The following is a 27,011-nucleotide window of genomic DNA, read 5'->3' as shown; positions in this document are numbered from 1 at the left end:
TAGATCCCGTGTTACTGCAAATTGAAGATCGTATAAAACGTCACCCGGATCCTTTACATTTACAAGGTGGAGCTGATATGTGAAATGTTCAATAGTTTTGATCTAGACAGTAAGCTGAACGAGATTATATTCAACATTTCACATTGTCAGCTTTTCTAAGCTCTTGTATTCAAGCTTGAAATTAAAAACTACAAGCATAATTCTATTACGTTGATAGTTCAATTGTCCTGGCTACGTATCCAGTCAATTGTTTTTCTAAACTGTACATTTTATCCAATGCTTTACCAGTGTCCTAAGCCTCAAAAAGGCCTTTATTATAAACGCACGTTACACGATTTTGAGTCACTCATTACCTGCGGTGTACATGCAACTTCGGCGCCTGATTTATGCACCGCGCTATAGTTTGTGGAGGACTCTGGTTGCCGTGAGTTGTTCGAATGTTGTCAAACGATTTTATCAGTGAAAAGCATTACAACTATAATGTCGCTTAAGAGGGTATCGTTATCTATCGTAATTTGTTGCATTTGAAATGAAATGCGTCAACCAGCTGGCAAATACCCAGAAGAAGAAACAGGATAGAAACTTGCACCGAACATTCCCCCAGACTTTCAGGTAAGTACTTTTGATCCATTCGAGTCACGGTAAAAGTCACTTTAGAAGGAGGATGATAGCTTTTGTTCTTAATCTTATAAAAAAAGAGTGTCTGTACACTGTTACACTGTACGGTAGTTTATTAATAAATCAATTCACATACATCGCGCGTATCTGGTGCATGTTCTTCTACTCGAATCATTCAAAATAAGTTTTTCCATAGAGCACATCCGAGTCATATTTGTATGTTATGTAGAAATAAATGTTCAAAATAATCACACGTCGTCTTGGAGCCTACAACAAGTATGCAATTGTAATGTCTGTTGAGCGACTTCACTGCAAGAGTCATCATCCTCCACTTCCCTTAGAAGTGTCTTGGCGTGATAAACGTTTGGCCGGCGACACGTTTCGATGCCGTAAGCCACAAATGCCATAATGGTTGCGTGCACAGCGTCACCTGGGGCGAAACCTTTATGCTTTCGCTACTGCCCCCAAAGAGCATAGAATATACTACAAAAGAATAAAAATAAGATACAATGTAGCACATTTGCCAGTATATCACACCCACAGGGATCGCCAAGGTCATAATGAACGTCATGCAGTTGTGTTAGCAGAATCAATAAAGCTGGTTGGGAAACGACGCTGTCAACTAGAAAACTCCCTTATTTTAAGAATCCAGTCATGCTAGTGGTCGATAAAAACTTCATGTTCATTCACTACGCGTATCAACGGACTCTTATGTCAACTTTATAGATTACTGCTGGGTTTCATCCTCAGCATTTGAGTCCGTTAACTTCAGTTCTGAGAATCGTTTGTCCAGAGTCGGCTCCGTGCTCAAGTACTGATTCTCGAAGGAACTTATTAACCGAAGTTGATTTTTCTTTTTTGGTGTAACTTTTAGTTAGCTATGACTGAACATTCGATGAAGATCTGTCATGTCATATCGTATCTTACTCGCACTATGAATTCTGCTGCTACGTATTACAAATGCAGTGTGTGTACTTCAATTCGATATAAATGATTTTATATCGAATTGAAACTTGCTAGAGTATACTCTACTAGCGCTCATAGAGAGAAGGCTCAAGCAATTCCTACAGAGAAACTTCCCGGAGACCACACACACTTTATTTTGTCTTCGCCTCCAATAATTTACATCACACCTATTGGTTCCCTAAAAAATCTTATCTACTATAGACTTTTAGATTACGCTTTAGGATCGATTTGTTATCAGAATCACACAAAACAGCGATAAAGCTAAGGTATTTGAACTTACGTCTTTAAGTGCAGTCAACGAAACTCCACAATCGACCATAGTTCAGTCTTTTTTATAAGTACAAACTAAACAGAATTCGTAAAATGAAGTACCTTTACGATAAGGTGATCAAGCTTCTTCTGAAATCTTCGCCATAAATCAAATATGATTCGCCGACAGTTTTATAATGATATATGGGCTCAAAAATTACAGTTTGATTTGGTAAGCTCTTTTGCCGTGTCTCGTGTGCTGTAAGAGATTTTTACATTCTCTCGAGAATATGTAAATCCCCCTTCCGAGTAACGTAAAATGAAGATAAACTTAAAAACGATATTTTACAATTTATAATAAATAGTTGCTAACTTGATTAGAGTAGCAGCGGTTTTAATTTGTTCTCGCCATAAACTCGAAGCAGCTCTTTTTCCTGGAGCATGATGCCTCTCAAAATAGGATGTTCACAAGTCATCTTCACGCGAGGCACAAACTTTTTGTGAGATAGAGCAGAAAGCATACAGACAATTACTTAGTACCTGGAATCATGTTGTCTGGCTTAATTTTCCCTTGTGCAAACCGGTTAACTGGCGGGATTTCAGTGATGCAAAATCCTAAAACTGTCGCGCTTGAGAAGCCGATCCTCCAATGGTTACTACGGTTAATTTAAAGTTGATCTTTGCGCACGGATTTCTCTATAGTTCTAATAATCGAAACCGCAATTTCAATAACGGTGTGTGGCTCAAACAAGAATGTTTGTAGCGCGACGAGCCGTTAACGTGAAATGTTTTGGCCTTCGTAGGAAAGTAAATCAGTGTCAAAGATGGACAAGCCGTACTTTGCAACTAAAGTGGAACGCGTTCAATGCATCATCGGCTTACTTTTATATGAATCAGGTCAGAAGACTAGCGATAGAAGACAGCGGAAATATAACGTAGTACACAAAACCGATATTGATATAGCATAAATAATAGATATTTGGCACAACCGGTATGGACACGATATACATGTGGCAATTTTTTAAACGAAACGAAGTTATTGCCTACTATTAAATGGAAGCTTTGATTTTGGCGCTTCTTTTTGTAATTACCTTTAGTTACCTATACTGGTATTTTTTAAGTAGTTAAAAACATTGCCCAAATAAGCCACTTACAAAGCATGGTTAATTTGTCACCTTCCAATAAATTATCTGCGAACGTTCAAGTTCACCTCGAATTCCACATATATCTCTGTGTGTTTCTTTAGAAACAATGACGCCTATGTAGCCGTTTGTTGGGTATTCCATAAGCACTGCTAACCCATTGGCAAATCGTAATCACTCTTTTATTATTTTTTAAAATTGCCCAAAACCCTGTAAGGCCTTTCGGGTCTAGGGCCATATAAACCTAATAGATCAGCCGATAAGAGCAACCCAATAGGTACAAACGTGACATATTTCTGACACTGAGTAGTGTTATAGTCATGTTAACCCATTCTCCGTGGGAACTAATTTTTTCGGTGGACATAACAATATCCACAACCGTAAAACTTATGACTACAACCACCCCTAGTGATGTCATATTTCGCCTATCTTTTCTAGCAGCAAACGTCCGATGCTCCCTTCAACCATGGAAACAAAGAATCATAAACTCATGCATTGCGTAAAGCACAATGTCTACGGGTAGTGCAGAGCCTTCTTACCCCACTGGTTTATCATCATGTACAGAATAATTTCTGCATGACCAGTATTTCAATACCAGTATTTCCAATAGCCGGCCACACAATTTCGAGCTCAAGGAAGAGATACGCCTTGGACGTCGGGTCGTTATTCGCTACCACTAGCAGTGCTGCACGTCGTGGATCATAATGAATCAGTCCAGTCGGAGACGGATGAACACACGAAACTATATTCAAGTACACATAAGGCGTAGCTGATTCAACCTCTAGCACAGGCGAATCGTCGGAAAGGTGGGTCGCATTCCTACTAGAGCAGCTGCACGAGCCACTAGTTAATTCCCATCCAATGGTATAATCCATCTCCAATTTTTGCAAGAAACCGGGTTCTAATTAGGCCCACCACGTCAAAGAGCAGTCACCCTGCCTTTTGTAGTCAGTTCTCTCCGTGAGGTACTCGTCAATCGAGATACAGTCTCTTAACTTATTATCGGGCGGAAGCTAAAAGGAATGAAATCCTTCGAGTATTTGGGGCCAGTTTTTTCTTCAAAAGTCCAGCCACAACATGGCTCTTCTTGGGCACAGTCAGGCATCAAGCCCTAAAAGACGATGACTTTTTCTGAACCATGCTTGGTACGTCCGGCATCTCGGTCTACAACTAGCCAATACAGAACCAACAGTGGCCAGCTATTAACATTTACCTCACCCTGATTTGATGTAACCCTTGCTAGTTTGCAGAAGTATGGTAATATTAGCAGAAGGAAACAGTTGCTGACTTCAGCGTAAAAAACTGCGTTCCTCTTCCTAGAAGTAGAGTTACCTAGCATTCGAAACCCTCGTAGAAGCAGGGCCGTTCGTATGGCGAGGTCAAAGGATCCAGTCATAGGGAAGTAAAGAGTTTTAATGAACGGGTCCATATTTCACGTCAGAATGTGGTAAAACCGACTCAAGTTTTGCAGAATTTTCACTGCAGTATATCTGGTATTTGCCAGATTTGCCAAAGGGATCTTTTCAGTGCCTGTATATGAAAGGGCTTCGATGTCTAAATGAATTCGACCAGTTAGGCTGTTCTAGGCAAGAGGTGAGCAGTTGAGACTTCAGCGAAGTTCGTTGCCAACAGTTTTCGGAGCAGCATTCTTGAGAGCGCCAGCTTTGCGTCTTGCGAATCCAACCAAAAGATCCCTAAGGAGATCCGCAAACGATTCATCCTTCTCGAATTAGAAAATCTTAAAAAAATTAGATAGGGCTGGGTTCGCATAATAGAGCAGAAGTTATTACCAGTCTTCGATCAGAGCAAAAAACCCTGAGGCCATGTTTGGCGGCCAGGGCGCAGAGAAAAATAAACAATTATTGATTAATGCATTACAGAGATTCGACAGACATCTAACAAAACCTGCGGTACATGTATACGAAAAAACAGTTGTCACAACTGCTGCTATCTGAGTCAACATGTTCAGTAGGAAGCCACATGTGTCAAAAAGCACATTATACTCTGCTTGAGCTAAATCTGACTATTCCCTTGCCCGCTCTCTCGCAGCACGACCCATGAATGTACAGCGTAGAAAGCGGTGTCCTCTAACTTTGTTTCCGCACCCTGCTCCATAGATGCGATACGAAGCGAAAAAAGCAGTTTGATCGATGCATTAGTGCCAACGACCAAAAGGGTCGTTTCTCAGTGAAATACCTCCAGGTACGGTGAAACCCACGCAACGGCCGAAGATCAGCACAAGATAAACGTACGCATGTATTGTCTTCTATTAGTAATCGCGAGGTGTAAGAACTAACATTAGCTGTGTATAGCACTAAGACTTGATCTCGTCTCCCGGTTCAATTCTCCGGTGAGCATAGCACATAGAGGGCATTGATATGACAATGCTTAAAATATAGTGGAACTGAACGAATCACACATACAGTTTTCTTGAAGTCAGCTCGTTAATTTATCGCGTTTATTAACTAGTTGTTGAAATTCAAGATTGTTGTCTTCTAATTCCATTGAAAAATGACTAGTAATAATTATTTTAGTTTATAACGTGCCTATATCATTTTCCTTTATTCGTTCTTCTTTGCTGATTTTGTTTTTCGTTTGGCCTCCGATCCTTTCAAACAATTTTCCGTTCTTTGACCCATTGAGAGGCTCGCTTTTTGGGTACAAAAACTAAATTCCACTAAATCCGTGGCAGCCCAACACATAAATGACCTGCTCAACTTCATCTGGAAGTTGATAAAACCGTAAAAAATCCTAGTCCCTGCACGGCCAGCGGCTCTCCAGCAGATTAGAAAGGTTTCCATATTGGAAAGCGTTCCCGACTGTTTTGGGCGTATTAACCAACAGAAAAAGCAGTAGATGCGTAAGAGCTCCTGGAATTCGCGTTAACAGAAAGCGGACGTTATCTTTAGCCACCGAGCGAAGAACACTGTCCGAGGCCATTTTGAACTGAATAGCTTTTTTGTACGAAGAGCAAAACAACTATCGCAATTGATATAAAAGGCTTACGCAGGTAATCCACCTGTTATGCACTCCACAATCTCAATCTCTGCATGACCAGTAAGAAACACCATCAGATATAAGGGTGACAGAAGCTACTAACGTTGCACCGTTGTCGAAAGCGGTAAGCAAATTTTGCCCTGCCTTACCTTCGGATCAAACTAGTAAAGACGGCAGCAACACTTCAAGGTAGTTATTTGAGAGATTGTCGGGCTCCTTACAAGCGCGATAAATGCATGACTGACTCGCCGTGTTACTTAAGCACCGCCCTATAAAAATGCTATATATATATATATACTTCAATGCTCCGTAGGAAAGGGATTTACACGGTACATAATAGTTCGTTCGGATATATCTCTGTATAAATGACCCGCTGAAATGAATGTTGCCACGAGTAAATTGATTCGTTCGAAGTTCTTAGCGCGACGTAGATTCCGCATCTCGACCCAGCTCGTTCGTGATCCTTGGCTTAAATTATGTTGTGAGCTAATTCGGACGCGTCCGTTCAATTGATTATTATTTTTTTTACAAATAGCACAGCCAAGCATACAAGTAAGACTAAAAACGATGAAATACTTTTAATTTAAATATCTATTACTGTCGTAGATAAAAAAAAAAAAAAAAAAGCCATGTTATGGTACCGCTGATCCGCTGCATGGAACCCTGCCTAGTCTACAATCTATACAAGGCAAAAAATTGCCCACAGAATGAGTGTCACAGTAGTTAAATGATTTGCTTTTAATAGTGCTTATTAAATAACTAACATTGCCAAGCAGCATGCCGGGATTCATCTACTGATAAACAGTAAACAGTTATAATGTGTTTGTACTTATCGCAGCAACCTACATTGGGCATTGTAAAATTTTACGTTTATAATAACTGTAACATTAGATTGCATACAACAGGAATTATTCTGTTAATTTATATCTGATAGTATGTCTACATGAAACGGCTTAAGTTGTAGTTACGAAGATAAACTCAGCTCTACTTTTAATATCGAGACTTTGCTTGATGACCCTTAATTTCTTGATAGGTAAAAAGTCACACGGTATTTGGGCATCGTTTCATCTGTCACAGACCCTCATACACGAAGTGGTCTTTAATAGCGCTTGACCTTGCCATTGGCTCAGACGTATTCGACCCAACGATAAATCTGTATTTTCTAAGTGATGATTTTACACAATAATTTTATCAAAAAATTCAACTCACAAGAATATTTTTGTCCCAGATAAGCAAATTCAAAAAGATTGTTCTTAAAGCAGGTGTAAGGTACCCGTCCACCGATCAAAATAACGATTCCAATACTCTGCATCGTACAATAGCTATTGTAAATATATAATGTATAAATAGATGTTGTTTATGATACATACGCAGGGATGTTGCGCTAGCGTATTGATGGCTAACACTCACGTTTTATCTTCTTTATTTATAATACATAACACGAACGTATATGAAGAGCAAATGCTTTGGACAATGTGCTTGGCCGTTCAACGATATCAGCCAGCAAAAACCTCGAGAAACTACTAGCGAAAAAATCGATCACCTCGAGAAATTGAAGGGTAAATATTCACAGGATTGCGAAATCGTTCGAAGTAGGGACGCACAAGCCTCAAATACACTACGCGAAGTTTTGGACGGTTAGTGAGCTTCGATTAAACTTTTCACAAACGTGAGAAACCGAAAAACAGCAGATTCGGAGTTCTGTAAAAAAAAAATAAGTAAGTTTCAAGGATCTCTAATGAGTCTCATGCGATGCATGCGAAGGACAAAAGTCCTGAAGCTTACTTATGTTTAAAAGTGCTGACTGTAGCAACTCCATTTGATTTTCCATATTTTTGCCCAAAATTTGATAGAAGCCAATTAACGGTGATTGCTTGCTCCAGAGCAGACATTCGTCGGCAGGCTTGTGAAGCCTATGAAACTTACAGGATGCAAGTTCTTAGAAGTTCTTAGAACACTTTGGACACGCCTTAAAGAAAATAATCATATGTAGTGAACGTTTAGAAAAATCCACTTCTTGTTGGAATTACTGCACGCTCTATCTGTGAGATGATCGAAAACAAAAAACTAGTTGACAACTTTAGGAACTACCGTGTCTTTAGATACACACCTTCCTGTCACACTTCCTCCAATGCGACCTTGAGGACTGTGCATAGAACTAAATGAAGCTTGTCGAATAAAAGTACTTTCTTCGCATGAAGTGCAAGCTGTGATCTATAAGTATTATCTAATGCAAAGGACTAAAATTGATAATTGCTGATAATAATATAATTCAGAAAACTTCAATGAACTCCGCCGCCACAAGGCGCTTACACTTTCCACTGCAAGTCCCCGGCAATTATTTGGCATCCCTTCATTGAGTGTTACTGAAGAAAGGAATCGAAGTTAAAAATTGTGCGTTTGCATAACTGTTACTCGGTGATACGGAACTTTTAGGAAAATATATAATATATATATGTATATATATATATATATACATCTATGATAGAATACTATGAAACAATGCCAAAATGACCTACACGTGGCTCGCGTAGAAAAGCTCTAAGGTAGTTCAGCCACATGACGTAATACACCCACCTGTGGACTAACTTGCTCGACACCATAATAGTCACAATACAAACATTTTCCTCTTAGACGTTTATCTTAGCTTTTCGTAAGTAAGAAGTCAATAAGTTAGGATCACTCTCTGCCTTGTTTAAAAGTTATTCTTACTTTCCAGGCATAAAGATGTCCACAACATATATATATATATATATATATAGTAATCCACAGTTAGGTGTCGTCATAAAAAACCGTACTGTATCACCTCGACAGGACTGCAGCAGCACCTTAGCGGTCCTGCTTGATCTTCTCGATGACTGTTCACATGGTGCCTTTCCATTCATTGCGAGACAGTTACCATCAGAGGACAAACGTTTCCAATGTTGAATAAAGACATCCAATTGTATCCAATCGAGATCTAATTGCAAGTAGGCATCAACATACCTGAAAAAGCTTGTCGTCATTCTGATTGGAAAGGCGGTTACGTACGGCTGGCCGATGTCGGAAAGAGTATAATGCCTAGTTTAAAACTGATTTAATGTTATTCCAGCGCACAGTGCCCAGCTCGGAACCGCCACCTGGTGCCATTGGCTATGTTCGCCAGTTTGAGTTCCTCTACTACGGACACTGAAGGAAAGATCAAAAGCATGCCGATTCTGCTTTTAGCAGTATATCAGACAGAAACAGAGCTAAGGAGTGGGGCAAACGCGTACATTCATCGATGAAGAACTCTGCTGACGCTGTGTTTGGCGAACAGCAATGATCATAGAAACCTACACACGAACAGCACACTTGCTTTCTTAACAACTCTTGTGGCTCTTCTTGATCTAACTGTTATCTTCATTCTTCTGTTCAATACACGATCTTCATTTAAGACAAATTCGCGCATACACTATTCGAGATTTGCGAAACAACAAAAAGAAATATGTATGTATTTAGCTTTGTGTGTGTGTGTCTTTGACACGCGAATGTCCTCCCTTGTCCTCAAACGTTAACGTAAAAGTCAGTAAACAAATCATGAACGCGACCGAGTATTCTGTGAAAGAACAAAAATGCTCACTCGATGGAGGAAGGCGCTAGGGTGGTTGACGTCGGTTTTTCACCACCGGTACAGCGCCAGCAGCGGCAACGGCAGCGACCACTGTCGTTGCTGTACTGTTTCTGTAGTCGAAATTGGCGGCCACCGTTGCGGGGACCGGGTGGTAAGTATTGCGCTGTAGTCCGTAAGAGCACTGCTGTCAAGCCAACGGTGCGCGGGCATATTAATCGGCAGGTTGACAGATAGGAAGAGAAACAAATCCGCTAGTATAGTTTGCCGGGCACTTCAGCAGCCGTGGCAGTTGGTGAGGGATGAAGGCACTTTTCCTGTCTCTGGTCCCTGCCCCCGCCGCCCTGCTGATACAGCAACGCTATCCCGAGCGTGAAGAGGGACAGGGTAAGTGCGGAGGGGCTATCAGAACTGTCCGCAACGGGCGGAGGACCGGGAGAACCCGAGGCTGAAATAGCGAGATGGGCTGGTTAAGCTTGGATATCGCGATCAAAAGTGTAGACAATAAGCTTTCTAGAGTGTGCTCGTGCTGTGTTAGTCCAGAGTCGAGCGGAATCAGACTCTGAGCTGTCGGAGCATCAGAGCTGCTAGTACCTTCTAACATTATGGGCTTGTCTGCTCGCTAGAAAGGTTTGCTTGGTCGTCCGTGACGGCGTGTCTATACCGATCAACCAGCTAGTTAACTGACACGCACTCACGTATAGTTCAGCTGATTTGTGCCGCCGGTAGAGTAAATGGAAGAACCGCTCCGTTCGTTCGCGTTTTTCAGCTTTGCGCGTTTCAGTCGATCGTGTGCGTATCGCTCTTTCATAGGCGTACCAATTTGGCTGTGTGTCAGCGTATTTTTTTGTCTGAATGAGTTTAGGAAGAGTTTACCGGTCGACTGACTACTAGTAACAGGCGACTGACTGGCAGTCGTAAAATCGCCGCAGTTGCTGCCTGTGGTGGTTGTGATAGACGAGTATTTGCCCGTTCGCTGCCCGCTAAGCGCCGATACGGTTTGTTATTGTATGCATAGAGGCTACTTACAATAATGCCTTGTTATTATGAACAGCTTCGCTAAAACTATACAGGGTAAAGTATAGTTTTGCTATGTAACAGCAACGTTGGCTTGCTCATGGCTTCCGACCCAGGGTTGACGAGCTGCTGGGCTTGTTACAGTTGCTCCACGCCAGCTGCAGCGACGTTTGCGGATACTGTTGCTATTACCGTAACGGTCAGTAACAACCTCCGTTGCCGCTGCTCTTGTCGTAATTGTTCGACATGATCTCACGGCATGCCATTTCTACGCAGTGGCTGAATATACAGTGTAGCGGCAGCTGTAGGCACACCACCATCCCCCGGACTGACATGAAGCAAGCAAGCAAGCGAACAAACCACAATCCACTCACGCTGGCAAGCGAAAGAACCAGCTAAAAATGATGATGTGCATGTAGTTTGTAGGCGTTCTAAGTTATCATAGCCCTTTCTAACGATCTTCTCTGGCGATCCGAACGAGCGACGGACGATCGACACCAGGCGGATGCGCGCAATCATTATCTGATCAGGTAGCTATCGCAGTGGCAGCGGCAACAAGTGTTCGATTTTTTCTTATGATCTATATGCAACGCTACAGACTAAGAATGGCAAAATAGATGACGCTACAAGCATCAGCCGATGCCGTAATGGTTGTCGTAAGCAGTGCTGCTCTGATACGCGCCGCTGTGCTTAGGTATAGAGGTGTGGGGTAGATAGTGGCGTCGGAACTGGACGCTCCCGAGGTTGCCGCTTCCGGTGAACATGCCTGCATCCAACGGCATGTAGAGGAGGAAATGAAAACCGGCCAAAATTTACCCATACTACTCGCAATACTTCACAGCTCAACTCTCCGCATGAAAGAAAAATATAGAGATGAAAAAAGATTTGACGTGCTAATTTTGAAAAAGAAAACGAACACTTAAGGGACATTTGTAGAGAGTCATGATGAATGGATTGAATGTAGAAAGGCTAAAGAAGCTCAACGAGCGGCAGACTCTCAGTCATGGAAAAGTATATACCGTGTTAGTGTGTGGCAGTATCGTGTAGGAAAAAATTGAATGAAGTTGTATTACTGGGCGTGCGATAGTTCTATAGGTCAGTGAAAAAAGAACTTGGAGAGTTCGCAGAGCAGTACAGTCCCTGGGACCTGATAGTGGTTCGTCTACAAAAGAAGGTACTTCACAGAACTCTCGTTTGAGAAGTTTTCCCTAATAGATTCAGAACAAACTAGCTGATTTTTAAATTGGCAGTTTTTTTCGCAACAATGTTTACGTAATATAGTCCTCTGGTTAGGAATGGTTATGGAAAAATTTCTAAGAACTTTATCCCAAGTTTTCTGAGGGCAAATATTGGCACAAAATGTATTTACTTACACGTTGTTCGGGTACGTTTATCAGTCGTTCTAATTGTTGCAAAAATTTCTTTGTCTGAAGTTTAAAGAATTGATCATTTCTAAACGCATCTATTGACTATAACAAGTGCTTAAACTGCTGTATCCATGTTCATTACCAATAGCTAACGGAGGATCAAGTACCGAAAAACACCTTCTCTTTTTTTAAAGACCTGTGCACATTAGGTAAGGTTCATGCAGTTAAGTAACATGAAGTAAACGCACTATTCCTACCTCTCACGCTCTTACAACATTTTAAGATCAATATCATATTAGACGAAACACTGTTTGTCACAGGCCGGAAACAGTACATCGAATTTTAAGATACCGTGACCACAAACAGTACGAAAAATATTGCTTAGCCCGTTGGGAAGGCAAAATTTCGGCTAACAATGACATCCCGAATTTTTTTAATAAACATCAACCACTACATATAAGCCGAAAAGTATTCGGTTCTACATGACTACAATGAAGGAAAACTTATTCCGCTTGAAGACGTTGGTCGTTAGGTACAAAAACGTTTGCGTTAGGACCGTACCACACTATGAATTACAGATTTAAATACGTAATCGTAAACACCTCTGTATAAAATCGTTCTGTTCAAAAAGACGTCCAGTTCAATGGAACTTGAGCCTGTTAAACGACCTGGCCATGGTAACGACATTAATAAACTAGTCATACACAGTGCACTGAACGAATTGGACCACTTTTTAAGTTCGTCTAACTATATATTGAAGCTTGTCTTGAGTACGGGCGCTCCATTATGCCTGAGGACGATAAAGCTTTCAATGGAAGCTTCCAGGTGCAAGTAAACCACTGCACTAGAGCATCCCAAAAAATTCTAAGTTTATCTGAACTTAAGAAAAATTGTCACACTTACAGGAGAGAAAAAGAAGCTTTAGAATAACGTGTTCAATTCAAGTCGTTGGCACCGTAGTGCTGAGCTACGAAATCCAGAGGTTTCCCATATGAAAAACATGCCCAGGTGGATCTTTCTGGCTTTGCATTAGGTTAAAACTCACCAGGCTGTTTCGTTTGCAGGTTCTGGCTATCGGCGTACATTTTGCTCAGGCTGGGCAATAGGTTATCCAATGTTTGTCCTAGTTTAGGCACAACGTGTCAAGAATAGCTAACAAAACATAGGCTCCCTTTTGTAAATACGTCGACTGAGTTCCAGCCCTGGAGCGCACATATGACAATCTACCCTCTGCATCTCGATATTAAATCACATATAATGAACATAGGAAAAAAAAATCTAAAATGCTTTGTTGCTATGATCAAGCTAGGCTATTTGTACATCTTCAACGCGTTTGTTATTTACCGGATGACAAGGACACTATATCTGTATGTACTATATCCACTTGAATGCGGCACGTGTCGAAAATTACCATAACAAATTCTATTTGGTTTTCCAATGTCAATTTGTTCGCTTGACTTCGGTGCTTTCCGTATTACCGAATCCTCCTCACGATTACCTTAAATCGTCGGACGAGGGAGCCAGCTAGAAATTGTCGCTTGTTTAATATTGTCTTGAGCGTTCCCTTTTGCCTCAGGTCATGACTAGTTGTTTACTCTTTTTTCATATCATTACTATTGAAATCAGCATGACCATTAATTACGATAATTATTCATTATAGTTATCATCAACGTTTGCTCGTTTCTATTACGTTTTATCACGCTATCCCTTAATCGTAGTCATAAAAAAACTCTTCCCGATCAATACGTATCTTGCCTCTCCATATATATATATATATATATATCTGTGGAGGCAAGATAGTTATAGGAACTATTTAAGCATAGAAGGAACATGCACTGCTTAAAGAAATAATCATGAAAAAATCAAATGAAAGATAGTCTACTTTGTTTATACTTTTCCCGCCCAAGTTTACTCTTATCTTAAACGCTCATTATTGTCCACCTTTTTTCTCCGAGCCGCTAACAATACTAACGACAACAATAACAACAACAGCAGCAGCAGCAACAATGGAAAAAGTGTTAGCAACAACACGAACAATGTGACGCTTATGGCGGCTCGAAGCGTTACACATGCACATGTCGACGCACACCTTTACATAAAAGCACATTGCAGCAATATTGCAATTGCGATAGCTGACGCTGCTGCTAGGTCTATCTGTTTGGCCGTCGCTTTGTTTGATCATCAGTGAATAAGTTAGTCAATCCAGTGCACGCCGTTCACACACGAACCCTCTCTGTTTTTCGTTCGCGCCGTCGGTGGATACGACGAAGAGGAACGAATAATCACCTAGAATAGCAACTATACTTCAGCCACTACTGTTTGGTTACTCTTGTAGCTTTATCATTGTTACTAGCGCCATCGTTGACGCGACGGCAGATAAAAAGGCCAGATTAGCGTTGAAAGGGACGACAGCAGCAGAAGTGGTCGTTCTCTCAGCGGTTGCACCACAACGGTGTCACCGGTGATATTTTACGCGGCTATTCGTTGTTAACGGCCACGTGTGTTGACGGCCATTAGGACACATCGACGGGGCCACCGCCGCTCTAGCGGGCTGCTCCGCTACCAACGAACAAACGAATGGCTTACGACGAGCCATTGGCACCTGCTCAGCCTAGCGACTGCTGCTGGTTTCACTTGCCTCAAACTATCTAAGCGATCGATCGATCGATCGATCGATCGATCACGTGAAGCTCGAAAGCCTTAATGTAAACGTGTACGTGTGTGCGTATGTGCCATTGCAGCTTGCGCGTCCTGCTGGGGGCCGTCTACGCGAGAAAACGAATCAGTTAGAAAAGGGGTATGAAAAAGTGTAGAAGAGGGACCCGTTGCGCGACCTGATAGGAGATCATTTTCGTATATACGGGACCACTGTTCTCCTGCCACTACGGTCAGTGGTCGCGTTGTTGCTATTTGTGTTACTGCTGGCGATAATGGTGAATATAATGCAACGTAACTTATTAGTCTTCGTATCTTGTGATGACGCCGTTGTGCGTCAACGAAAACGCAAGCATATAAAGTCACTTTGGAACAACGTAACAGAACATACGTATCGCCCAGAACGCGCAAGGCTAGCAATATTTGCGACCAGCAGAACTATTTCCGCCTAAATATGGAGTCATTAATTATTAGCACTCAGCCATAATTATAGCAGCTGGTTGCATTCGATGAACAGAATTTAGCAGTTGGAGGGGTGAAGGTATAGAAAACTGTTCGCGTACCACCGGCGCTGATGAAGCCAAAAAAAAAAAAGAAAGCGAGAATTGAAGACGATTAAATCAGAAGTATTACAAAGATATTCGTTGCAATAGCGACTGGCGTCCCGTAAAGCCTCTTATTCTTCTCATTGATAGCTTTTCGATACATGGACGAAACAGGCTAGTCTCTAGACCCACTTCGTGGCGTGAGGGCAAAGGAATGGAACGCACTGTTGCACGAATGTCGTCGTCTGTTGCTTATTTACCTATTTTTTTTTCTACCGTCCTTAGGTTGCCAGCCCTTCACTGATTGTTTAACGAATGTTCATGATTGAACAATGGTTTGTTGATACTGTTACTGATCGCTAACCATTATTTGATCTCGTTGTGGCCAAATCGGATGTTATCATCATTATTATTTCCCTTCTACTTACTGACGAGATGTCAGCCTACCCATGTGCCATTCGTGTCCAGCTTTCAATCATAAGGAATTGAAGTTACATTCGGGGTGTTGAAGTTAGCATGCATAGTTTATTCTCTGCGTAGTTATTACAGGTATATAGTAACTGTAATATAACATATACCTGATTGATCGTATCGGTGACGAACTCGATAACGCTGCCACCTGGAACAAGCTGGATCGTTGTGGCCTTCAGAGACAGTCGAGAGCTTCACTGTCGAATTCTGTATCGCCCATTGTGCTGTCGTATTTGCTTTCTTCTGCGCCATATAAATTCGAAATGTTTAATCTGTGTTACAGCTCTGAATACTTATTTCGGCATTTGTTGTTTCAAGCTTGAACTAAACAAGCTAGGAGTTTCAAACTTGGCGCTAAAGTAAGCCAGATGTGTCAGAACCGATTTATTGAACGAATACGCCGTACTCGTTTTACTCTATTGAAATTTGCGTTTAAAGAAACGAAAATTGCGTCAACGTTGCAAGCACAGTTCGCTGCCCAAATCATGGTCAGAAACCAAACTTTCAAGATACGTGGTATATGTCGGAACACACAGAAAAATACAGAAATGGAACATTCGTTTGATAATCTTTCAAAAACGCTAGTTAAAAAAACGCGGAACAAAATAGAAAATGTGTTGTCGCATGCTACGCTTCGTTTTAGTACGTTACTAGGCAGTATTTTCTAGCAGCTTTGGCACTGCGAGAACCTGCTCGGCCTAAATGGCCAGAACTCTACAGGAATATTTAGAACTGGTTTTGGGTCGCGGTCGTGTCGACCTTGTCGCCAAAAATTCGCTTAGATGCTTCAGCCGCCGCGTTTATCCCTACGCATTATCTTCGTGCGTTCACTGATCGCGCTATAGCAACAGTTGTATGTATATGAGGCTGAAGAAAGTGTGCTTGTCTGGTGATGTGAAAACGCACGTGTTATTAAGGCTGAAGGCACTTGAGCACGTGTAGGGCTGAGCAAATGTTTCGTAAGCCCAACTTAGCGAGAGCGAGAGCGGCCGCCACCGTCGCCGTCGCCGCTGCCGCCGCATTTGTGTAAATCACAATTAGTAGCAATGCTACGACGCACCAACAGAAGCGCTATCCCATTTTTCAGCTTTTTCCTACTGATAACACTTCGTCTGTAAATGTCGTCGTGTTCATTATAACATTTTATCGAAGCTGAGAGAGGGGAGTTGGCAAACAACACGGAATCTCGTAACTGTCTCTTCAGCTATTTAACAGCTAATTACAGAACGGCTTGAACAAGTTTATCTCTGTACGGTGTACGGCGCTCGTTCCCTCTACAACCCTTAATAACAGAATTAAGATCACTGCTGCCGTTGAATGTGGCAATACAATCTTAAGGCTGAGTAAAGGGACAGATACGCATATTGCTGCTAGACCCCTGACCTTTAGAAAATGTGATAAAAATGTGGAAAAATACTTCGTTATATCATTTAAGCCTTTGTTTCTTTGGTCCCCTTTATGTTTAGAGTTTTACGTCCACTTTCGCCGCTAGGCATTTCATAGCCAGACGTTTAGCTCCTGGTGCGAAACAAACCATATGTCTATGCCCAAACAGTTTTTCGTCGCTTATTGAATGATAGTGGGTTATGCAAATTCGTTAGATAATATACATAGGCTGGCATTCACAGACACTTTTACTTATGACTACGGTCGTATCTTAAGATACCTGTGAAACACTTTCGCATATGGATAATAAATGTAGCTTTTGAGTGCGTACGTAAGCAGTTTAGCCACGTGTACAATTCTGATACAGGAAGGCAAATGACCCTAAACCAGCTGCCTGTGTGCAGGACACTCTATATCTTCAATCATGGCTTTCTGTGTATTCATCATAGTTTGCTATAAAAACAATTATCGGATTGTTTCGACATCGCTTATAGAGATATTGTCTGATTATCCATGTAGGTTTTCGATTAGTTGCGTTGTCACAGATTTTCTTAGAGTCTCATTTTTCTGTAAAGTCTTACATCTATAAAAGCAAAAAGAAAGGGTTTGGTCATGTTGATCGACTCTTAAACCTCTCATCTTCTCATATACTTTTGTACACTAGATTATTTCGACGAAACAGTAACACAGGTCGAGTACGTCAATAACCTGGGCTGTAACTTGTCGTGAAAAATAGATGTGCCCACAACGGCAGGCCTAAAATGATTTGCAGGTATTTAACTGTAACATTAAAGGGGGCAGAGCTGTTATGACGAATTCTATAAACCCTATTGAATTAATGAATTATTATATATCAGCTACTACTCTGTAAAAAAAATCTGTAAAAGACTATATATATATATACATATATAACTGTATGTGAACTAACATTATTTGATAGTTTCTGCATCCAGATGTGGCTCGTACGAATCATTCTGCATCAGTGGTGTGGAAAGGGTTCTTCTGTGACGTTGCCTGTAAAGAAAGAGAAACATTCGTAAGAACAAGATTACAGGGTCATCTATAAATATTATGTGAACATATAATGTACACGTGCCATATATGTACACCTTAACAGCTTTCAAGAATATATTGAATGCAACTACCGCATAAAATGTAGTTGTCCTAGAAACAAACAATACATGCTAGAAATGATGCCGCAGGACGAAGCGTTATGCTTTTTCCATTTTGGCTCCACTATCCAGACCCAGAACTAACCCATACTCCAATCAGCGGGCACAAGTGTCTCTTCTAAAGCCTTCAGTCGGATATGTTCACCCGAAGCGGCGAAAATATAGCTAACACATTTACGTCACGTTTAAAACAGCAGTAGTAGTAAATGACAGACGATTCTGTTCAATGGCTGTAATATCTAACGTGAGTTGACGCTCAAAACTGATCCTTGAAGTTCACAATCTTTGCAGATAAGTACACGTTTTATCAGAATAGATTTTTCACACGCATGTTAAAACAAAACTTTGGGGAAAATTGAAGCACTACAAAAGCAAATGGCACTGACGTCCTATCGTAAAACAGGCTGTTTTAAGATTCTTATCGATGGGCTAGCAAGCCTCTTAAGACCCGGCACTTCATTACACTCCGATGCATGTTAAAATATGCACTTTCAACTTATACCAGGTAGCGTAAGCAACATTTCTAACTCACACACAAATATCTTTAGGACACAAATCGTCAATTCAGAGTAATTGCTTGCCCGATTGTATAGAGCAATGATTACATAGATAAATCGGTGTGGTTTGGGCTCACCGCAGGCCGCGCTTTTACGTAACAATCAAAGCTCTTAGACTGAAGTACAAGTTCATCGTACAGTTATAACCTGTTAAGTCAATGTCAATTCTGCCACAGGTCATTAGGGTTTCGAATTTTTACCCTGAGCGTGTCCTGAAGCAGTTTCATAGCCGGCTATTATGCATCGAGTTGGTCCGTGAGATTAAACGCGCTTTCAAAAAGACGCAAGGTAATTAAACGTTACCACCTGGTCAAAAGTAATGTCATCTGTTTGAAATCTGCACAGTGTCGTCATAGCCGCTTGATCGCTTTAATATTTTTCTTCTTTAGACAGTAATAGTCTATAGTATAGTACAGGTGGCGTTCCTGATGTTGTAAGACAGATATTCGTTGACCAAAACCTTATGCCTGCTAACCTTATGACTCGAGGAATTCTTGAAACTAACTTAGTCAAACTAGATGTTTTACGTAGTTCTATCGTACTAAAAATGTAAAAATACTGTTTTGAGTGGCCATCTTATTTACTTGCACTTCTGGCTTTCTTAGCTTGATAGTTATCAGCGTGAAACGCTGACACATAACGGCCGTACAACATTCGACAACTTGAACCCATAATCGAGCTAGAGCTAGAGAAGAAATGAACTTTCTGTTACTGTAAATTGCTCGAACTATTTAAAACAAAGCGCGATATTTCAATTGTGTTTTATGATACCTGGTGTGATTTTTTCTCGCTGACCGATTTAAACACTTTCCCATTTGTTGTGATAATTTCGCTTATTATTCGTGTTGTCTGCCCAGCTTGATTGTCTATTTCTACCCCTTTACAAAAATGTAGCATATACAACTACCAGTGCGATACAAATAGATAACATCACAATCGCACCTGGTAGACTTATCCAGCTTTTATATATCCAGACCATCCTGCAGATACTCACTGTTTTTGTCTGTGAGCCTTTTCCTAAGACACTGGTTTTCAGAGTACAGTACAACCGCCGAGGACCAGATGTCCATATGGTTTCACGATATATTTCTCTTAATCTAACCTGGCACAGAGTGAAGTCTTCTACCAGAAGTGCGCTACATTAAAATTAGAAATAGGCCGTCTCATACAGCCAACATACAATTTGGCCTGAAACCTGCTACCGACCTGTATAACACGCAGGGTCTATCGCATAATGTAACGTATCACATAAAGACAGCAGATACTAGCTTGCTGGGTTTTGCAGGTCCTCTTGTCAGCCTACGGGAAAATGCCTTAGTGAGTTCATCAAAGTTTTGTCATCATACAGTCAGGTTGACGTTTTTGATAAAAAAAAAGACGCGGTAATTTTCTATCTATCTATCGACAAATGTTCTCATTATAAGAATAGGTACACTGAAAGCTTCTGCTAAAGATTGAATTATTTATTGCAGCACGACGCAACCCCAACATCTCTGTCGTATGCTCAATAGAAATGAATTACAATGTTAGCTCGCTTTGAAGCTGGACGTGCGATCTGGGATTAATTAACTGCGGTTAGTTAGAGTTCTAACGACCTGAATTTTACCTGAAATTTTTACCACGTGTCTCTCATGAAGCCGATTGAACTAATTGCTAGGCTGTTTAAGCACATGAGCGCTGCGATTTGCGGAAGAGGTCACCCTCTACGTGGACCTAAGGAACACTGAGTACGACTTTCACGGACGTGTGCTGAAGAGATAAATGTGATGATACAGGTTCCGCCTTTGAGTACGAGATGTTTATGTGCAGACTTACTTCGCAGAATGAACGCCACAAAACAGTATAAAAGTCATACTAATACACCGTGTTGGAATAGAAAAAAAAAACCCATTGACGCGTTAAAATGCTGATTATCTCACCGAAAATCAATTAGTTACTAGTTGTTTGCACTCGTATCACAGATAAGCCCAAATGGGATCTTTGCCGATGCGCTCTATACCTCTTAACAGGTAGTATGTTTACATTAGCTTAAAATGAGACGTTGCTGTCGCCTTATCGATTGATGCTTTTTATTTCTTTTCTTATTACGAGTTCATTTTCGAAGCTAATTGAGGGGAGTATAGGATCAGCAATACGCTGACCACTGATACTTCAGCTGATCTAACGATAAAGCCATCATCTATACAAATGAGACCCGCTTGTTAAACGTAGTCAATAAATGTGGACTTCTTTGTTGTCTTAATTTGTGTAAAATAAGCTAATTACTATTGGATTGTGATAATCACACTGATTATATCTTCTTTCAGCACTGAAAAAGTAAACTATGCTCATTTAAAGCGGCGACCGTTTCTTCACATGTCATATCTATTTTGTGGCGGAAATACAACGAATTATCATCATCATCATTTATTTGGTCGGTAGAAACTTGTGCCAAACGTATGTATGAAGCAAATCTCTAACGAACGCTTTACTGTAACCGATGGAAGAAATGCATTTTGACTCAGCGCGAAAAAAGCGCGACTTTTTAAAACTATGCCAATAAAAATGATAGAAAATAAGAAGTGCGCATTTTCTACCTGTTAAAGGGCACTTGACTTCCCACCTGCTGACTGACCGCACATATTGGTTTGTTCAGTTTAAAACCCGTTCGTCTACTGCACATTGGAAAAAGACGAAGCCCACTTTTACGTGAACTACGACTCAAGGAAATCAATGGCCTTCATCATCTAAAATAAAATGCTCTAGGTCCTGAATGACCGCGTAATTTTGTCAAGGTCACTCGACGCCACTGAGCAAAGAAGCTTGAAAATCATCGTTAGTTTAAGGGTCCTTCCCGTTTTTCCATCGCTATCTGGCAGATACCCTTTGCCTTTAACAAGGAAAAGATAGAGTCATATTGCCTGGTCAACGAATTATCAGCAAGCTGAGTATGATATCTCCACTGCTAACCAGCTGAGAAGTGAATATGCTCCATGCCCGACTAACAGAATTGAAGATAACATTTCAATATACCTTGTGTCATTTTTCGTAGTTAGTGATACGGCCTGCCACTAAACTCGTAAGATGTCTGTGTGCATTTGCGACGGCGTTAGGACCGAAAACGTATCATCATCGGCCATGGAAGGCCTTGACAAAAGATAAAAACTCTTCTCTACATCCGCGCGGGATGTCGACGCCGTGCGTTTACGTTCAATGGCATTTACGTTTCGTCGATTGCTTTCGTATATTACTAACATACTCATAGTCAGTTCACTATCTGTTGCTGTGAGCCTGAAGATGACGTCGAAAGCGACGAGTCTCTTCCTTTCGTGAGACCACAAACGCTACGCCACCTAAATAATGTTCAAGAAAAAATGGCTAAGGAGAAGCCTATACTTCCATATGCTTTTCATAAATTATTCCTTTCCAAGACTAACTAAACGTTGCTATACGTAGATATGTTGTGTGTTTTGCAACGCAAAGGTGTCGCAAATGGTAGATCTACTACGACAACCGCTACGATCTACGGAGTTAACATGGAAATTTTGTTGTGTTTTGTTGGTAACGGAACGCAGCGGCGCGGCCGATGATGTGATGGACACATTAGAGAGGCGCGAAAGTAGGTGAAATGCGGATAATGATAGGAGTAGTAGAGATAATAAGCCGTTATAGGCAAAATGTGGACGTCAACAACTCCGTCATGAAGGCGTATCGGCTGAGATTCGAATACCTGAGCGTCACTACTTTGTGTATGCTTGCTTCGTCGTGAACGACTATGACTATAAGCTGAGAAGCTCCGTGAATTCGTTCGGATACCCGTCGAACGTACTACATCTATATTTTCAAAAAAGGGGGCTAATCGACATCGAACGTTAGCTGTGACATAGTGAAACTCTGAACGAACCTAAAAATAAATATGGACAAAGAATAAAATTTGTTGAAACAAACGAACTTATATGGATCACGTATTCGTTGACAAGGTATATGAATTAGTATATCTTCTTATACTGATCTTATCTAGGTAACACAGAATTTAGATGTCAACGTTCTGGCTATAGGTATTTCGTGGACATTAAAAGTTTCCTTAACAGACCCTGTTTTTTTCCAGCTAGCTAGTTAGCTAGCCGGAAAAAGCTATGCTAATAATTAGCCTCTGTAGGTTAGCAGCAGTTCGCGCAAACTTAAAGACTAAATTGCCTTGCTTAACTTTCATTTTTCATGAACTGAATAATTTTCTTGTTATTTGCCAAGGCTCATATGAATTATTTCGAGCAGGTAGTCATAAGCCTTGGTGTTGAAAGCAGCGGTACTTCGATATTTTCGACCGAATCGTCGCGGCGCACGGGTGGGTCACAAGGAAGACCAAGAATAGCATTTAGAGGAAGACCAAGAATAGCATTTAGAGGAAGAGAAACCCGTCAAAAATAACGCCTCAGAACTATTCGTGAAGCTGCAATCACAATTATCCAACGATTTTCACGTTTAGCATCATTTAGACCTGGAAAGATAAAAACTCGATATCACAGTATAAACATTACTCAGCAGAGGAAACGATTTGCCTTGACAAAATCTAAAGAAGTTGAAAACGATTTATTGAAGGCTCTGATATCGTCAACAAAAAGTAAAAATATGAAGATCCAATTAATTTTAACACGTTTACTTTCCTTCGTCGTCGATGTTTTTGCTTATTAAGTTACTGACAGTTCCCACAAAAAGACAGTTCTTCTTCGCAAATTGTTTTCCAAACGCGACGTTCAAATATCAGTAGAAGCTCTGTGAATATAATGAGAAATTTTGCGCTAATGAACACATCAAGTCGACTTGCTTGCGTGCAAACATGAATCAAAAAGGCCAAATGTTCTTTAGTTTTTCTTAATTTCCCCTGATTTGTCCTACCAAAAGTTCTACCGTCTTAGGCTTGAGCAATCTTAATAATCGCTCTGCTGGTCAAGATCATGCATGTAAATTGCTCAATCAACCTATGGGGCTAACGGCAAGACGCATATGTTGAGTTGCATGTCCCCACAGTGGCCGTAAGCTATTACTTAGTAATTCTCTATTAGCTTAGCTATTATTTAGGAAGTCTCTTATTCCTTTTCGTATATGGTGTAATTGCACCCAAACTCTCAATTCACACGCCACTATACTTACAAAGCCTGCATTGGTTCACTCCTACCGTTACCGTATACCAAACCAATACATTGTGACGGTGTTCATTTACTAGATACAAAGTAATCTGCTATCTTCTATATGAATTGTGAATGATAATATTTGTTTTTTTGTTCTTAATGGGGTTCGTCGGTCCAGAACTGATTCGATCTACTCTACTAGAAGGCGGCCGATGACCGGCTCGAATCGAGGCCGATGTAGCAGGACATCGGCTTAAGGTTGCTCTGTTGGATCTTTCTAACTAGATATTATTAAGCTTGTGTATTACTGCCTATTATTGACTAGATAGTATCAAGCTTGACTACACAGTTAGAGCATACGATTAGAGCTTGATCAATTCGGTAAAATAAACACTGTCGGCGATCATATATAGACACGTATATACATATGCAAATAGGTATAGTACTACGAATACTGTTAGTTTACGGGCACTTAAGTACAAAGTGCATCAGTTCAAGCGTTGTCTCTTCGTGGCATAGAAAAAGATATATAAGTACACACATATGTGGATGATAGCGGAGCACGCATGGTGGCGTTTTCGGTGGTAGTGCCGTTTGTGCCAATACCATTGGCCACGACGGAGGGCAAGGGTTACTGTTCATCGCTGGTAATGCGACGGTTAAAGTTATTCTGTTAGTTAAGGCTGCTGACGTCGCCGACGCCACGATCGCGGACTGATAGAGACAAATAGAGAATCGACCATAACTAGTAGAAGCCACTACTATATTATAGCGAAGCGTCGGGGCGAGGGCGCTCGGTACGTGTATGCAGAGCAGCGTCGACGCCGGAAGGCGAGAGAGGCTGTAGCAAACAACGCAACACTACGGCTATTGCTGTTACCAGCGCATTATAGGTTTGCTCTAGTGGCAGCACTGGAGCACCTAGTAACGTTCGCTGCAAGTAACCAGGCCAGGTAGGGTGCCTATAACTTAATTTGTTGAAGTTAGATTGCGTCACGGTTTAGCTGCCGACTTCTTTCCCCTCACTGGTTAGTTTGTTTGTTAGTTAGTGGATGGAACGACTAAAACAAGCGACGGGCTTCTCCTTTCTAGCCGTAGCGATATCAGGAGCGGTGGTATTATTAGTCGCAATGCTGGCTTTTGAATGAGCAGGTCAGCAATGGCGTCGGTCGAAAACGAGGATAAAGAAAGAGGGCTGACCTATTAACGTTAGTAGTCATGCGGTCGAGCTGTTAGTTACCTTTGTTGCTACTGGCCGTGGGTCGCGTTTCGTAGTACACGACAAGCGAAGAGAACGGAGAGCGGCAGACGACAAGCGGCCGCCAGCAAAGTTGCTGTCTCCTGCAGCTTTTGCTGTACGCACGTCAATTGTTAACGGCCAAAAACAGTTAACCGGATAGAAGTAGCAATGACAGCAACAGAGCTGGGTCAGTGGTCAAATGGTGGCGGCGGAAAGGCCATTTGATACAGATATACGCAGGGGGCTTAGTAGCTAACCGACCAGCCGCTTCCCACCTACCTCCTATCAGCTTGCTCCGAACTCGGAATGCTCATATACGTATAAGTAGGACAGTCGTGAGAACGCGCTTCAACGCGTACCGCTGTGTTCTATGAATTAGAAAAAAAACTGTCGGCTTTAACATGAGAGAGCTCGACAGAATATATGTGTATGAATATGATAAAAGCTGTTCGGGCGGGAGCGTTCGGTACCATGTTGCAACCTTTTCGAGTAGCTTTAGATTGACCTGGAAGGCGTTAGTTGACTTAATAAGTCGCAGCATATTTCGCTGCATATACTGGTCGACAATGACAGGTATTGATGAACCATAGTTTACCTGACGTCAACGTTACAAATGTAGTTAGTTAGTACTTGCCTAAGGCTCATTCATCTTGTGGCGTAATTAGGACATACGAAGATTAGTAATTTTCTGAAAATATCGAGTAAAGATATTTATCTAATGGGCCCAAATAGCCCAGTAAGGATGGATTTATGCTTAGAAAAATTATTCAGCAAAGTTAGAGGTAAACCGTTTGCTTCCAAGGAACTTTGAAAGGATTTTGTGCAGGACAGATGATCCTTCATGAAATTTCTAGCTACTTTTCAATGTTACTTTCTCATATACACACGAAAAATGAATTGTTTTTCGTATAAACTAATTAGGTTTATCTAAACTATTGTATACTGAAATTCCAGCCAAATGTCCTCTTCATGTCAGCTTGGAAACTAATAAAAAGTTTTAAACATTTTTAAGTGCTCGCTAAATCCGTCAGCAACTGCGTTTATCACTAAGCGGGCATCTCGCTATTATATAACAAATCCAATTTGCTAAGCTTGAAACAAATTCCTTATAAAACTCTAATGACGTCTTTCATTTTCGCTTAAATTTTCGGTTCCTCTAAACGTATAGCTCGCATCTCTTTGCAATAGCCTGGACTACCCGCAATGGCCCATTTACCAATCGATCACCTATAACGGTTCCAGGAGCTGCTAATAATCCATTCCTGGTCTATTGAATAAACTTCCATCAGGGCGTCTTTTAACAGTCCAAAAAACAATGGGCAAAGATGTTTTCATAGGAGGATAGCTTAGTTTAGGTTAAGTTTATCTGAGCTCAACTGAGTAGGGGTCAAACACCATCGGTTTCAACAACAACAATTTTTGGTAAGCTAAGTTCATGTAACTGAGCTAGCCAAGTCGCTCTTCGCTCTGGTAGCCGCTGCGATCGCCGTCACACTAAGTTATGACTGTTAGTACCTACTGGCAACTTAAGATGCTTTGTAAAACTCCCGCTCACCGTCGGCGCCGCAACGCATTTGTACTATTTGAAGGAGCCGTGAAGAAAGAAACCTTAATACAGATTTGGATCCGGCCAAACGTTTCGGATGTGGGTGCTCCGCGCAGTAACTCAGGCATGTATAAATGTCTACTTCCATTGCTATGACCACTGCTGTTACTGACGGACTACGGACATTTCTGTAACTGCAGACGTTGCAGTTGCCTAAATCACAAAAAATCGGACTTACTTATATTTACTTGTTAGGTTTATTGTAGCTGAATGCATGACCGGACTCATTTTTCGTCTTGCGATCTATATCAGCAATGTGTGACAGGCCGCTTTTTTGTCAAAAAATATTTGAATAGCAGTAGTCTCAGGGACATCAGTAAATTATA

General features: G+C 41.2%; 1 protein-coding gene and 1 long non-coding RNA gene across 12 annotated transcripts in view; one reads left to right on the top strand and one right to left on the bottom strand.

Annotated features, from left to right (window-relative positions):
- Positions 1-27,011, bottom strand: part of LOC111273661 (uncharacterized) — a 71,987-nt gene that overhangs the window by 26,312 nt on the left and 18,664 nt on the right. For 8 of the 11 annotated variants that reach the window (XM_086973565.1, XM_086973574.1, XM_022855477.2 and 5 more), the window contains exon 2: positions 17,931-18,016. Coding sequence is in view for 3 of the 11 variants with exons in the window: in XM_086973574.1 (XP_086829700.1) it covers positions 17,931-17,932 (2 nt within the window). In the remaining 8 variants the exon portion in view is untranslated. Of the gene's footprint in view, positions 1-8,957; positions 9,118-9,573; positions 9,996-17,930; positions 18,017-27,011 lie in introns of those variants that run through there. The other 3 variants (XM_086973566.1, XM_086973570.1, XM_086973571.1) reach the window with 3 other exon arrangements.
- The window catches only part of LOC111273662 (uncharacterized), a 15,809-nt gene continuing 10,440 nt past the window's right edge, over positions 21,643-27,011 (top strand). Inside the window, exon 1 of the long non-coding RNA XR_015316029.1 lies at positions 21,643-22,690. This is a non-coding gene — a long non-coding RNA (uncharacterized LOC111273662). The remainder of the gene's footprint in view (positions 22,691-27,011) is intronic.

Source organism: Varroa jacobsoni, unplaced genomic scaffold (assembly GCF_002532875.2).
Source record: "Varroa jacobsoni isolate VJ856 unplaced genomic scaffold, vjacob_1.0 scaffold_210, whole genome shotgun sequence".
In the NCBI taxonomy this organism is placed as follows: Eukaryota; Metazoa; Arthropoda; class Arachnida; order Mesostigmata; family Varroidae; genus Varroa; species Varroa jacobsoni.
This window is presented reverse-complemented; position numbering and strand designations above follow the sequence as displayed.